This window comes from Fusarium venenatum (genome assembly GCF_020744135.1).
Source record: "Fusarium venenatum strain MPI-CAGE-CH-0201 chromosome Unknown EDB82scaffold_1, whole genome shotgun sequence".
Taxonomy (NCBI): Eukaryota; Fungi; Ascomycota; class Sordariomycetes; order Hypocreales; family Nectriaceae; genus Fusarium; species Fusarium venenatum.
This window is the reverse complement of record NW_027072129.1, coordinates 5,604,618-5,617,423: the sequence shown is the minus strand read 5'-3', so window position 1 is coordinate 5,617,423 and position 12,806 is coordinate 5,604,618. Positions and strand designations below refer to the sequence as shown.

The 12,806-nt window shown below is 49.1% G+C and overlaps 5 protein-coding genes across 5 annotated transcripts; 3 read left to right on the top strand and 2 right to left on the bottom strand.

Annotated features, from left to right (window-relative positions):
- Nucleotides 1–1,475: 1,475 nt before the first annotated feature.
- On the bottom strand, nt 1,476–2,795 carry EDB82DRAFT_471375 (uncharacterized protein; the record flags this gene model as incomplete). Its single annotated transcript, XM_025730325.2, has 4 exons — nt 1,476–2,011; nt 2,062–2,408; nt 2,468–2,576; nt 2,744–2,795. 4 exons carry the CDS (start codon nt 2,793–2,795, stop codon nt 1,476–1,478), a joined length of 1,044 nt encoding a protein of 347 aa, XP_025589461.2.
- Nucleotides 2,796–4,197: 1,402 nt separating this feature from the next.
- Nucleotides 4,198–5,007, top strand: EDB82DRAFT_520637 (uncharacterized protein; the record flags this gene model as incomplete). Its single annotated transcript, XM_025730326.1, has 2 exons — nt 4,198–4,633; nt 4,697–5,007. The coding sequence occupies 2 exons, from the start codon at nt 4,198–4,200 to the stop codon at nt 5,005–5,007; spliced, it is 747 nt and encodes a 248-aa protein (XP_025589462.1).
- On the bottom strand, nt 4,896–6,033 carry EDB82DRAFT_55207 (acyl-CoA N-acyltransferase). The gene is made up of 2 exons (XM_025730327.2): nt 5,595–6,033; nt 4,896–5,532 (listed from the first exon to the last, which is right to left on the bottom strand). The coding sequence occupies exons 1-2, from the start codon at nt 5,761–5,763 to the stop codon at nt 5,129–5,131; spliced, it is 573 nt and encodes a 190-aa protein (XP_025589463.1). The 5' UTR covers nt 5,764–6,033; the 3' UTR covers nt 4,896–5,128.
- Nucleotides 6,034–6,700: 667 nt separating this feature from the next.
- On the top strand, nt 6,701–7,880 carry EDB82DRAFT_471372 (uncharacterized protein; the record flags this gene model as incomplete). Its single annotated transcript, XM_025730328.1, has 2 exons — nt 6,701–7,323; nt 7,376–7,880. The coding sequence occupies 2 exons, from the start codon at nt 6,701–6,703 to the stop codon at nt 7,878–7,880; spliced, it is 1,128 nt and encodes a 375-aa protein (XP_025589464.1).
- Nucleotides 7,881–10,378: 2,498 nt separating this feature from the next.
- Nucleotides 10,379–12,740, top strand: EDB82DRAFT_55180 (WD40-repeat-containing domain protein). Its single transcript, XM_025730329.2, has 3 exons — nt 10,379–10,894; nt 10,944–11,071; nt 11,124–12,740. Exons 1-3 carry the CDS (start codon nt 10,563–10,565, stop codon nt 12,494–12,496), a joined length of 1,833 nt encoding a protein of 610 aa, XP_025589465.1. The 5' UTR covers nt 10,379–10,562; the 3' UTR covers nt 12,497–12,740.
- Nucleotides 12,741–12,806: the final 66 nt, after the last annotated feature.

Genomic DNA, 12,806 nt, shown 5'->3' with positions numbered 1-12,806 from the left:
GAGTTCTTAGTTTTAAGCTATCATTATATTACAATACTCCCAGATGCTTGATAAACCCGTAACTAACGCCGAGATAAGACATGATCAGATACATTAATACATGTAGAAAATTAGACATAGGTAATGAGATCATTCATTAATTTAAATACATATTACGGAAAGTGTACAAGACAGTGCGAATAATTCCCCCAAGAGTAGCATGTGCCGCAGCCAATGTCTCACTCTCCTGGTTCGGCATGCATGGCATCTGATCTACCAAGTGGTGGTGGCATCACTTGATGCTTCATGCTATCTATCTACGTTCTTCATGAGTCAACCCCAAAGGCCATAAGCAATTACGCTAGAGGCCGGAGCAGTACAACTCCATTTCGTCCATCGCATACGAAGAGTGTGGTTTTCGATCAAGCCTCAGTTCCCAGCACGCTGAAACAGTTAGTGCTAATAACCTCAGACATTTTCCTGGGTGCCAAGTGCATGTTGTTCAGGGAGGGCCAAAGGAATCACCCTGCAGGTCAGTCAGCAAGATCTCAACTTACAGCCCTTATCATTATAAAAAGCAAGGTTTTAAAACTCTGAAGTAGTTTTTGTTCAATAGGCGAGACCGATGTTATTTGATGACATGGCCCAGCTTGGCAAGGTTGATTCTGGCGACATATCTGAATGCTGTGTGTTTTGCAAATTCTGCAATTGGAAGCGCGTATTATCATAGCCCCATTTGCAAGCTCAACGACCGTGATTTTATCTGATTTGCAGTTGTGGGCGTCAAGTTGTTTACAGTTGTGTTGGGTGGTTGGCGTAGAGGGAAACATTTACACATGTTTCTGGATCAAAAAGTAATGTCAGTCAGGCAATAGCCAGAGCCGATGCTTGCATCAAGCAGGGCCTAAAACCATCGTATCGTGTACCCCCATAGCATTATGTGATACGAGGACAGCACAGGCAGTTGAGTCGCGAGGTCGCATTCGAGGTTGAGTTTAATAGTCCATGTGGATTCACCGATTAGGCCGGAGTCGACATCTGGTTGATGTTGTGCTGCCAAAAGCTATCATAAAGTCGTCGAAGACGCGATGGATGACTGATGAAGTGTTTGATTTGCAAAGATCCGGAAGCTGCCATATTTGGTCCATCTGTGACCTTGTCGCAAAACCGACCAGCAATAAGAAAACTCAAGTGACGCAGGCCGAGTACCCATTTTTGATTCCAATCCCATTACTGTCGCAAATCACACTGAACTCCTGTGTAAGCAGAGCCTGATTTCAGTCTGCTGTAGTCCATGAACATAAAAGAAATCAACGAAGGAATAACAATTAACAGAGGAAGTTGAGCAAGTAAAGCAGGTGTGTTAGTAGAGGAAAGGAGAAAAGACCGCGGTGACAGATAAATCAGTCAGGTCGTGGTAAACGTCGTCGATGCATTTACTGGATGCTTCGGTCGGGGGCGCCTAGGAGGATTAGCGGGTACATAGTAGGGAGCACTCAGTAGTAGCCCGAACCTCCATAGGCGTCGCGCGTCTCGGATCGAGAGGCAGACTCGCTGTAGCCAGCACCTGCAGCACCGGCAGCTGGGTCACGGCTTCTCGCAGCGTCTCGGTCACCTCCACGCTCGTATCGATCACCACCACGCTCGTAGCCAGAGCCACCGGGGCCTCCACGGGGAGGGTAGCGGTCACGGTCCTCGCGGCCACCTCCAGCGTAGCGGTCTCGGCCATAGCCCTCTTCACGGTCGCGGCGTTCGTAGCCTCGGTCGTAGTCGCGACCGCCATAACCACCACCTCGGTCATCGTAGCGGCGTTCGTCACGGTAGCTGCGGTCGTAGTCGCGACCACCGCCGCCACCACCGCCACTGCTTCCGCCGTAGCCGCCTCCACGCTCTTCGTATCTTCGCTCGTAGTTGCGTTCGTAGCCACGGTAGCGGTAGGAGTCATCACGGCCGTAGCCACCGCCGCCGCCGCCGCCGCCGCCATAACCGCCACGTCGGCGATCTTCGTAACGTCCTCCTCCAGCGCGGGGCTCTGTCTGCGTATTAATAAATTACGAAGCTGATCGATTTGGAATTACTAACCTCGCTTGGGCGGTCCAAAGTACTTGCCGGGAGTCGGGGTACGAGGACGGGCTCTGCGTGCCTTCTCGATGCTCAAGGTACGACCCTCGATCTGCTCGCCCTGGAGGCCCTCCTTAGCGGCTTCGGCCTGATCAGATGTGACCATCTTGACAAAGCCAAATCCACGAGACTCCTTTGTGTGGGGGTCACGCATAATCTGGCATTTTTCAACGTCGCCATACTTCTCGAACATCTTGGAGACTTCAGCCTCGGATAGCTTGGGGTGGATGCCGGTAACGAAAAGGTTAGAGCCAGGGTTAATAGCACCGTCGTCGTCATCACGAGGAGCAGATACGTCCTTCATATTGCTGTAATGAACGTAAGTTAGTATTCATTGTCGGCCGTAAGCATAGGCATGGAAACGAACCTGTCGCCATGACCACCGGGCGAGGCGGAGCGACGGCGGCCGCCTTCATTGTCGTCACGAGGTCGAGGCGAGGCGCTTCGGTTGTCGCGCTCGTATCGAGGAGCCTCATCTAGAACAAGGTTAGCGAAATGCAAAGCTGTGTCGATGCAGACTCGGCCGGGACAATGAAAGAGGTGAAAAATCGAAAGCTATGGGGGGAAGCAAGTGTAATGATGACAGAACGCAAGTTTGAGGAGGAGGCGCGTCAATGTACGCGCCAAGATCTGAGTAACGAACCTTCGTACCGGTCGCCATTGGCAGCCTCGTAATCCATCGCAGTGGTAGCCATGTCGTATGGTTTTGTCTAGTGAAATATAAAAGAGACAAACAAATCGAAAATGGTGTGTGCGTTGATTGGCGATGAATGGTTCAATCGCAGGCTGCAGCGTTGTTGAGGGAGAAAGGCGATGTTGAAGAAGGGAGAAAAAAAAGTCGGCGTAGGGGGAAAGGGAAAAGCAAAGGCGCCGCAAGGCAGCAAACCCAGTATTAAGCAGAGGTAAGGACGGGAGCGTGCAGCAGAATTAATGCTTGGCAACTTTGTTGAAAAAAAGCTGCGCAACAGAAAAGAACAAAGAAATTTTGCTATGGCCGATAGAGAGGCTTGAACCGTTTGTCAATATGATAGCAAACAGATGGTTCAGAATGGGGCCTGGCTCAGATGGAAATAGATGATGAAGGTAAGCTACTACGAAAGGTTTGAAATTGATGGGGAAGTAAGCGTAAGCAGGCAAAGAGCGAATCCTGACACTACAGTGGTGCCGTCAGCGAGGCAACCCGTTGGGCCTGGCACAAGAGACTTGGGATATGTCACACAGTACATATCATCACGCGCTAGCCACTTCGTTACGCAAGTACCTTGAAAGTACCCCACTACACTGGGAGATAGAATTAGCGCAGTGAGCTTTGAGCCACTAAATTTATCGGTCCCTGGCATTGTTATTGCAGCTGATGGTCAGTGTCGTCACCACCAAGAGACCAATGGTGGTTCAAATGTTTTCAAAGGGCTTTATTGATATCTACCTCCTATACGCCGGGAACCAGTCTGATTAAATCTGAGCCAGTATGTTTAGTCCGATACCTTGTAAAACCTCTGCACCTGTTCTTCTTTTGTACGAACGGTTCCATATCATTAATACCTACAACAGTAGTTGTTCACAACCATTACTGAGGCTGTAACCAATGGTTACTGTGTTCTCTAGCATAACAAGATGTTAAAATACAACAGAACACCCGTCAAGCAAACGCCTTCGGTAGCATGCAGTATCCCTCACTTTTATTTGACTAAAAAAACATGTCGTTTACGCTCCGTAAATATGCTTTAGTCAACTGGCGGACACTCATCGTATTGAAAGCGCTTACCCTGTAGTTACTAGGCTCTTTGATCCTCCAACCGACGTTGGCGGCAATTCATTATCCAATGTGCCTATTAATATCCCGATAATCTAAACGTCCCATCAGGTCCCATGTATTATACCGGTCGATCACTCTAGCGACAGTTCAAAATGCAGGAACGCCGACGCCAGGCCTATTCAGTCCGGGTACACTGCCGATTGTTCCCCCAATCACCACCTGGGTTGTTTCTTTGCGGGGGTTGAGGATTGAGCTTACATCAATATGCCCATAAACTAAAAACCTCATTACCACATACAATATCTCAGTATATCTTATTACATCGTATAAGAACATCTAAGATGTCTCTCCAGGAAAAAGTCTACGCGATAACCGGTGGTGCAAGTGGTATTGGCTTCGCAACTGCCAAAGTCCTTGCACAGCGTGGGGCAATCGTGAGCATTGCCGACGTTGACATCGCTGCCATGTCAAGCGCTACGGCATACTTTAAAGAACAAGGCGTTGTCGCAATGGTTTCTCGAGTCGATGTCTCCCAGAGGTCCGAAGTAGAAAGCTGGCTGGATGACACAGTTGCGAAATATGGGAAACTCGATGGCGCAGCCAACGTGGCTGGTATAATTGGCAAGCATCATGGTCTTCGGGCTGTAGCAGACCTGGAAGATGAGGAGTGGCACAAGATCATTGCTGTTAACTTGACAGGAACAATGTACTGCCTAAGAGCGCAGCTTAACAGAGTAGTCGATGGGGGATCTATCGTCAACGTGGCATCCATTCATGGTATCAAGGGCACGTCGTATTCCATATAATGATGTCGATTCCTCCTCTAACCATGACGTACAGGATTCGCTAAACACGGTGCTTATGACGCCAGCAAACATGGTATAGTTGGCTTGACAAAGGCTGCGGCAAAAGAAAACGGCCACCGCGAGGTGAGAGTCAATGCTGTTGCTCCAGGCGCCATCTACACGCCCTTGATGAGGAAAGCATGGGATATCCACAACCGGGCAGACAACGCCGAGTTTGACGAACCGACAGCTTTCCAACGTCAAGGCACGTCGGAAGAGTGTGCCAATGTGATAGCCTTCTTGCTTGGACCCGAAAGCACTTTCGTGAGTGGAAGCGTTTATGAGGTGGATGGAGCTTGGATATAAAAAACTGGCACCTTTTTTTGCCCGTCAGAGACCAATATGCCAATCCAAGCCAAGTCAAAGTCGAACATTACAATACGTAAGCTCGATGGCATTGCGTAAGGGCAATTGTATTCTCATTTCGTTACCATACATCCTCAGGGTTCACCACATGATTCTCTCCGTCATCTCGAATATGTTGCTGATCCTTGTCTCGCTTCATTGGTTTGCGCATGTCAAACGCGTCCTCGCTGGATTTTGAAGGATCCGTCGCATGATCGCCATAATAGTCCTTGACAACACGGAAGATGCTGTAACCCAGGTTCTTGTAGAGAGTGATAGCACGATGGTTGCTGCTTCGTACAAACAAGTCGACGAACCAAGCATTCTCGGCATCAGCTGCGACTTCTAATTGATCGGTCAAAATCTTGGCAATGCCAGATCTTCTTGCCTCTGGGGCAACAGTGAGTGCCGTTATGTGAGCGTGCCATGGCAGATAATGCTCGGAGAATTTATAGGCATCTGGTGAAGATTCAACCTTGCCCATGACTGTTAACCGAATGGTTAGCCCCATACCAGCACAGACGCAGATAGTTTAGGATAAAACCTACTGTATCCAACGATATTTCCATCCATATCCTCACAAACTTGAAAGAGTGATGGCCATTTCGCATGATACTGGAGGTAAAAGTTAAGTTCGTATGTTTCTGTGAAGGGGTCCAGATTGCACTTGGAAAACTTGTTCACGTCGTCTGGTCGAAAGCGCCGAAATGTAGCCATCTTTGGAGAATGTTGAACGTCTTTGACTTCAGTTTGTACTCAAGAGGTAACGAGTTTGTTTGGTTGTGTAGTGGGAATTTAGATTGTTAGAAATGGACGAAAATGGTTACCGCCTGCTTGAGCATCTGGGATACTAGTCTAGCAGGGTGTGCCTGGTATAGCGCAAGCAATTGATGACAATGGACGTAGATCCCTGTGTTTGTGTGAGGTAGCTGTGCTTACGAGCAAGAAGTTTTGGGTTATGGATGTCGCAGCCACAGTAAAACGTCTTAGGACTGCATAATATCACCTAAGATTGCATTATGGCTTCTCTCGCACGATACCGTTAACGTGCCCGCATTAGTCCCAGGTTCTTGAAAGACCCACCTTCGTTTCGCTACCAACATCCTTCTCCCACGGCATTAAGCATAATGATTACTCCAACTTCTAGATTGGACTACTATGCAATGTGAATTTGCTAGCAGCTTGCTTAGGTATTTTCAGAGCTTGGAAGCATATAACGTGTCGATCCAAGAAAACAACTACCCACGGAATTACAATCGCCACGGAACACGGCCCGTTTGCTGTCCTGTCCTTTGCTCGTTGGCCGCCATTTTGGTGCGATTAGTTAGAGGTTAGCCAGTCAGTCAGTCAGTACCTAATAAGGGTCCCTGGTCACCCAAGCCGACATCATTTCAAAGAACTTCGACTCTCCCTCGACACCCCCATTTCGAAAGGAAACCGACCGATCGACCATCCACCCCACGACATAAGATAATAGCTCAAGAGAAGACCGAAGAATCCGCCTAGAAGTTATCGACCCGACCTTGAAAGGACAAAAAAAAAGTTAGGCGGTGTCTCCTGCATTTGGCGGTGGATCGCTTGTAGCTACAGGCTCCTGAGTCTAGGAAGTGGGAGGATCATCTATCCTTCACAACATACATTTCAACGTACCAAAATGCCATCCTCACCGCAGACACCCAGACACTCCCGGAACTCATCGGCCTTCGATAGCTTCTCGGGCTCCCCCCAAGCCCGAAGACTCTCCAAGTCGTCCGTACAAGACCCCTCCCCATTCGGAAACAGCTTCAACCAACAAGATGCTGTCGAGATGAGCGGGAATGGGATGGGCAACTTGGCCGATGAATTAGCCGATGCCTTCTCGGATTCGGGAGACGAAGGTGACTTCACAGACGGTGACGCCAATAGCGACATGCTTGGTCCTGGAGGGGACGCACATGGCCCCGAGTATGTAGACGAGATGGAGGATACTGAGGGCATCAGCAGCCCCAAGAAGCAAGAGGCTGATCGGGCGAGAGTTGCAAATCTTACGCTTCTTTCCCCACGGCGGAAACACCAAAGACAAACCAGCAATTATGACGGTAGTGAATATGGATCGGACTCGGACTTGGATTCTCCTGGCATGCCACCTGGCTTGGTATCCAAAATGGATGCTGTGGAGTCGCTGGCTCGCAGAGGAACAGAAAACTATGGCGGCCCGGCAGATGATGTGTTTAAGAGAGTGACAAACGCATTGCGGGACCTTGGCTCTCAGTCGAGCGTTGAGGCTAGCGCATCAAGGTTTGTGGACGCAGACGTTGGCTGATGCATTTGTGACTAACCAAGGATGCAGATTGATAACGGCGCACTCAGCTTTGACGACGCATTTGACTCACCAGACTCGTCAAATTCACAATCTCTCTTTCCCTTTATTGTCTCCTCTTGTTGCACCTCCAGATCCCGAGACTATTGACGACTTGATACCACTATTACTGAACCTGTCTGATACCATGCCACGTCCTTCGACAACAGCCTTCAATTCATTGACGACTCTCCATTCCCTAACGAACGAGCTCGTGCAAACCTTGAACTATCTCTCCGACACACTGCACATGTCTCGCCAAACAACTACAATGGCTACAAGGAGACTGAAAAGCGCCAAAGAGATTGTGTCTGAAATGAGGAAAGAAGAAGAGCTCAGAGAAGAAGGCGAGCGATGGCTTACAAGAGGTAACTGGGGTGAAAGGTTAGAGAAAAGAGAATGCGCAGGAGTGTGTGGGGATGTTATTGGAGGATTTGAGGAGGTCTGCAACGGATGGCGAGAGAGACTTCTTGCACAAGCTGAGGCTCAAGCATGAACGATTGATTGAACGAGGTGAGCGGTCGTATGACACTGCTGCGAGACACTGACCGATGCGGAGTCTTTCTACCATCTCTGGACTCTGTTTATCTGGACATATACCAATATCGTTCTTGTCTTACCCCCTTTTCCTCTTGACAACCTTGTTTATTTTTTTCTTTGTCTATTTTAGGGTGGGTTGGCTGCATTGGGATAAAGGCGCAGTTAAAGCAGGGAGGAACTCTCGGTTGGGCAGACCAGACCCAACATCATAGAACATTTCTTTACTTAGAGGTGTCGCCAGAGAACGAACAATAGAATGAAGCGATGAGTACCAAAAACATGGCGATTTGCCCTGTGGAGAGATTCATTTTGGATGCAACGATACAAAGAGGAGAAGATGTGCGATGTAATCGAATGATTGAGTTTTTGGTACAAGCTTCGTGTTGCGTTTGTTATGTATCAGATCGTTTCTCCCCGAGATATAAGCAAGTGGATTCAATGCCACCCATGAGCGGCCACAAGTAGATTTTGATATCCTGCTGAGACTCAGTCTCAGACCAAAAACACTCTACTGGAATTCAGGTGGGGTAATGGCATAAAGGGGACAGGGAGGGGGAAGTTGAGAGATATGGAACGCGCGACATGATCGCGTAGAGTGGCGTTCTGTCTCGCAGATTGACGCGAGCCGTGCCGTGAATTATATAGAGGTGAACTGGCACTGTGTGTGAAACACAGCATTCATTGGCTGTTGACACGCTGGCTATCGGATACCCGCCGCGCTGGTAGAAAACCACATCCAGTGATAAAAATAAAGAGCTACATAGCGGCTCAGAGTAATATTCTAGCCAACCACGTCTCATGAGCGGGGGAATAACTCCCTCCAAAGATTAAGTGTGTTGGTATCACGCGATACCCACATTCATTAAGCAATCGTGAAGTCCTTTCATGATTGCCAGTTAACATTGATACTAACAGCTCATCCAGCCATCACCACATATCTGTTAAAAGGTGTTCGAGCTAGCGGCGGAACGTCCCGCCATTATATGACATTCACGCTGCCGAGAGATTATTCTTTAATTGCCTCCTACTATGAAGATAGGTGTCAATGTTGCCTGTCGAGCTCGTTTGGTCAAAGAAAAACAAAAACAAAGACATTCATTTATACGTCTAGCACAAGTGTAATTAGAATCCAGAGAACTCACACGTATATGTACGAATACGACATAAGAATTGAGCCTGGTGTGTCTTCCTAAGCAGCAAAGGGAAACACATAATACACGCAATTATGCTCAAACGTACATCAATTCGCTAGGTGTATACGAAAACAAACACATACGCGAGCAATACGGCAAAACAGCGCGAAAGAGAAGTGGTAGGTACATGGGTATGGACAGTCTTGGCCCAAGGGAGCTGTATTTTGATCTTGAAGAACCCCTCGTTTTTGATAACTCGGGAGAAGTGATAGGTGAATGTGACTGGAAACAGTGTAGAGCTATCCTTTTGGTACAGTACGGATATCTAATAGAATCTCCTCTCGCCAAGCGTTGACAGTGACGCAGCTTGTGCCTTGATGATGCTGTGTGCCATGTGCACACCGGCACCTACCGAGTGTTCGGATTGCCTATGTTGGCAGTTATCTAGAATGAATCAAGAGGGGATTTGCTTCGCTCTGCCGATAAACATAAGGCTATGGCTTAGACTATGGGCAAGTGCGGGTAGAGTTTTGTTTCTCGGCGGTTGAAACGATTTTTAAGAACAAAGAGTACTAATAAGTGGGCAATTAATTGCTCACAGACATTATGGTCAAACTACGAGTCGACTTACCGTGTTCGAGTAGCTGTTTAATCCTTGCTATTTACCAAACCGAGATATTGTTACCTCCATTCTCGGCGCATTGGTTCAATAACACAATCACGGTTCTGCTCCATTATTTTGGTTGTTGTTATTGACCCGCGCGTTTCCTGGCCGTCCGCGACCTGGGGCGCAGGGGGCATCTTCTTTTGTTTGTGATTAACGATTGGTCAAAACACTTGCTAGCGCGCCCCGAGAACCCCAGTTCAACCTCCCTCCAACAGTAACATCCCTCACGAGAGTTGGCGACCCTCTTCCCGCCACCCCCAGCGCATCTCTTCCAGCCCGCCTAGCAGCACAACACTCGACACCATAGCACAGCACACAGCACAGCACCGCACCGCACCCGCCCGCTCCGACCTCCATCCTCCACATACTGTCATCTTGGATCTTGCACCTCACGCCTCGAATCGTCGGGCAGCCATCGCGTCGTGCACCATCACAAGCTTTCGCTTCTAATTTCTTCCAGTCGGCGTTAACGGGTTCTTCGCAACATACTCTTACTTTTTATCGATTAAGCACGACCTTATTTCACCAACGTCATCGACCATCCACAACTGTACCCATTTGTCTGTTGTGTTCTATATTGACATCGAGACGATGCGATAGACGGAGAATATTTACGACTAACGAAGCTTGACATTTGCTTGACGGTGCTAGGGATTGCGCCCTCACTGTCTCGCCTTTGGGTTTCTTTTTGTCTTTATTACCCGAACAGCATCAATCAATCAAACGCCGTTACGATCGAATTGCGAGCCTTTGTTGTCCGTTTGTGTACTCACCACCACTTGTTATTCCGACCTTGAAGCATAGTGAACATAAATCACGCCACGGATACGACAAAGATATGGCGGCACTCCCTCAACCCTCAGGCATAGCTGCCTTGAATTCGCAGCCCGCGAAGCGAGCTATCGACGAATCCAAGAGCCATACCGCCACTCCTCAGTCATCCACCCCCCCCCGCTCAGATCGCACCCGCTTGGAACCTAGATACAGCCTCGATAACGGACCAACCCGGACAGTACGAAATTATGGAAGAAAGAGCGAAGGCGCTCATGGGAGTCACCTCGATATGGATGCTGTCGACAGTGCGTTGCTACGCGAATTTCACCGCCCACAGCGTGAGAGTACTCCAGGTGCCAGTCCACATCGCAAGCGGCAGCGGATAAATGGCGATCGGTTCGTGACAGTCATATCCTGCTCGGTTTTCATACTCACTCTCTTGTAGTTTTATTCCAACCCGCTCTGGCCAGGACTTGCAAGCAAGCTTCAGTTTGTTACACGAGGACGGATCTCCTGCTACGCCCGCAAAACAAAAGAAACGCACACCTCATGGCGAGCTTCATTTCCAAAAGAGTATGTTTCCCCCCCAAAAACCTCTGGTTCATAGGCTAATCTGATATTGCAGCGGAGGAGGCCAATCGTACGTTCTCACATTTGCTACGTGCTGAATTGTTTGAGAGCTCTGTACCACAAGCAGCTACCCCAACCCTTTCGCCAAATCAATCTCTTCCCACAACCTCTCACATTCCCGCTAATGACGGAACACGGGCTCATACTCCTCCCACGAATGCCCCTGCTCCATCACTACCATCATCTTCATTAACACCTTCGACCCCTCACAAGAACCTCTTCTCATACATGTCACCACGGCACCACAATCAAGTCGCTGGGCATCCCACCCCTTCTAAAACACCACAAGGCCGGCACGGTCCTAATCTCGACACACGCGCCGAGATCTACAGCTTATCACCAGTGCGGTTTGGGAGTCAACAAATGCTGCTAAGTCCCAGACGTCAACCGAGAGCAGTCAGCAAAGTTCCTTACAAGGTTCTCGACGCCCCCGAACTGGCTGACGATTTCTACCTGAATTTGGTAGACTGGGGTAGTGCAAATATTCTCGGTGTTGGCCTGGGCTCTAGTGTTTACATGTGGAATGCGCAGACCAGCAAAGTGAACAAGCTCTGCACACTTGATGACGACACTGTCACAAGTGTCTCCTGGATACAAAAAGGTACCCACCTTGCTATCGGCACTGGTAAGGGTCTGGTCCAGATCTGGGATGCCGAGAAGGCGCGTAGGCTACGGACGATGACGGGACACACGGCACGGGTTGGATCACTGGCCTGGAACACGCATATTCTTACATCTGGATCGCGCGACCGACTGATCTACCACCGCGATGTACGAGCCCCCGACCAATGGCTCAGGAAACTCGTTGGCCACAAGCAGGAAGTCTGTGGATTGAAATGGAATTGCGAAGACGGACAACTAGCAAGTGGCGGCAACGACAATAAGCTCATGGTTTGGGATAAGCTCTCGGAAACGCCGCTCTGGAAGTTTTCAGACCACACCGCAGCCGTCAAAGCAATTTCGTGGTCACCTCATCAGCGTGGCCTTTTGGCTTCTGGAGGTGGTACTGCAGACCGTCGCATCATTTTCCATGACACTGTCAAGGGTTCAGTCATCAACGAGATCGATACCGGCAGCCAGGTCTGTAATATTGCCTGGTCTAAAAATTCCAACGAGATTGTATCGACGCATGGTTACAGCCAGAACCAGATCGTTGTCTGGAAATATCCTTCCATGACACAGGTCGCTAGTCTTACAGGTCACACCTACCGAGTGCTTTACCTGGCCATGAGTCCTGACGGCAGAACAATCGTGACCGGAGCTGGTGACGAGACCTTGAGATTTTGGTCCACCTTTGGCCGAAGACCTGGATCCCGGGAAGACGGCGACAACGGAGGTCGACTAGCTGATCTGGCTGTTATCCGATAAGACTTTTGTCTGACGGCGAAAGAGGTTGCCGCGAACTGTTTCGGGGGGTATTTGGTACCAACTGATTACGCCTTCCCCATCATTAATATCATCGCGCATCTCTGTATCTCCAACTGCAGCACTCGGAGACATAATGACTACTACAAGTAGCACAATATCCGCTGCAACCACATCATAAAAGGCGACTGCATCATGCATTAAAAGGCGTTGCATCTGACTCATGTTCTTCACTGGCTTTTGGGAGGGTTGGTGTTGGTCGGATTGCTTTAAACAAATATCATGGGATTTAGGGGTTTGCGGCGGATTATGA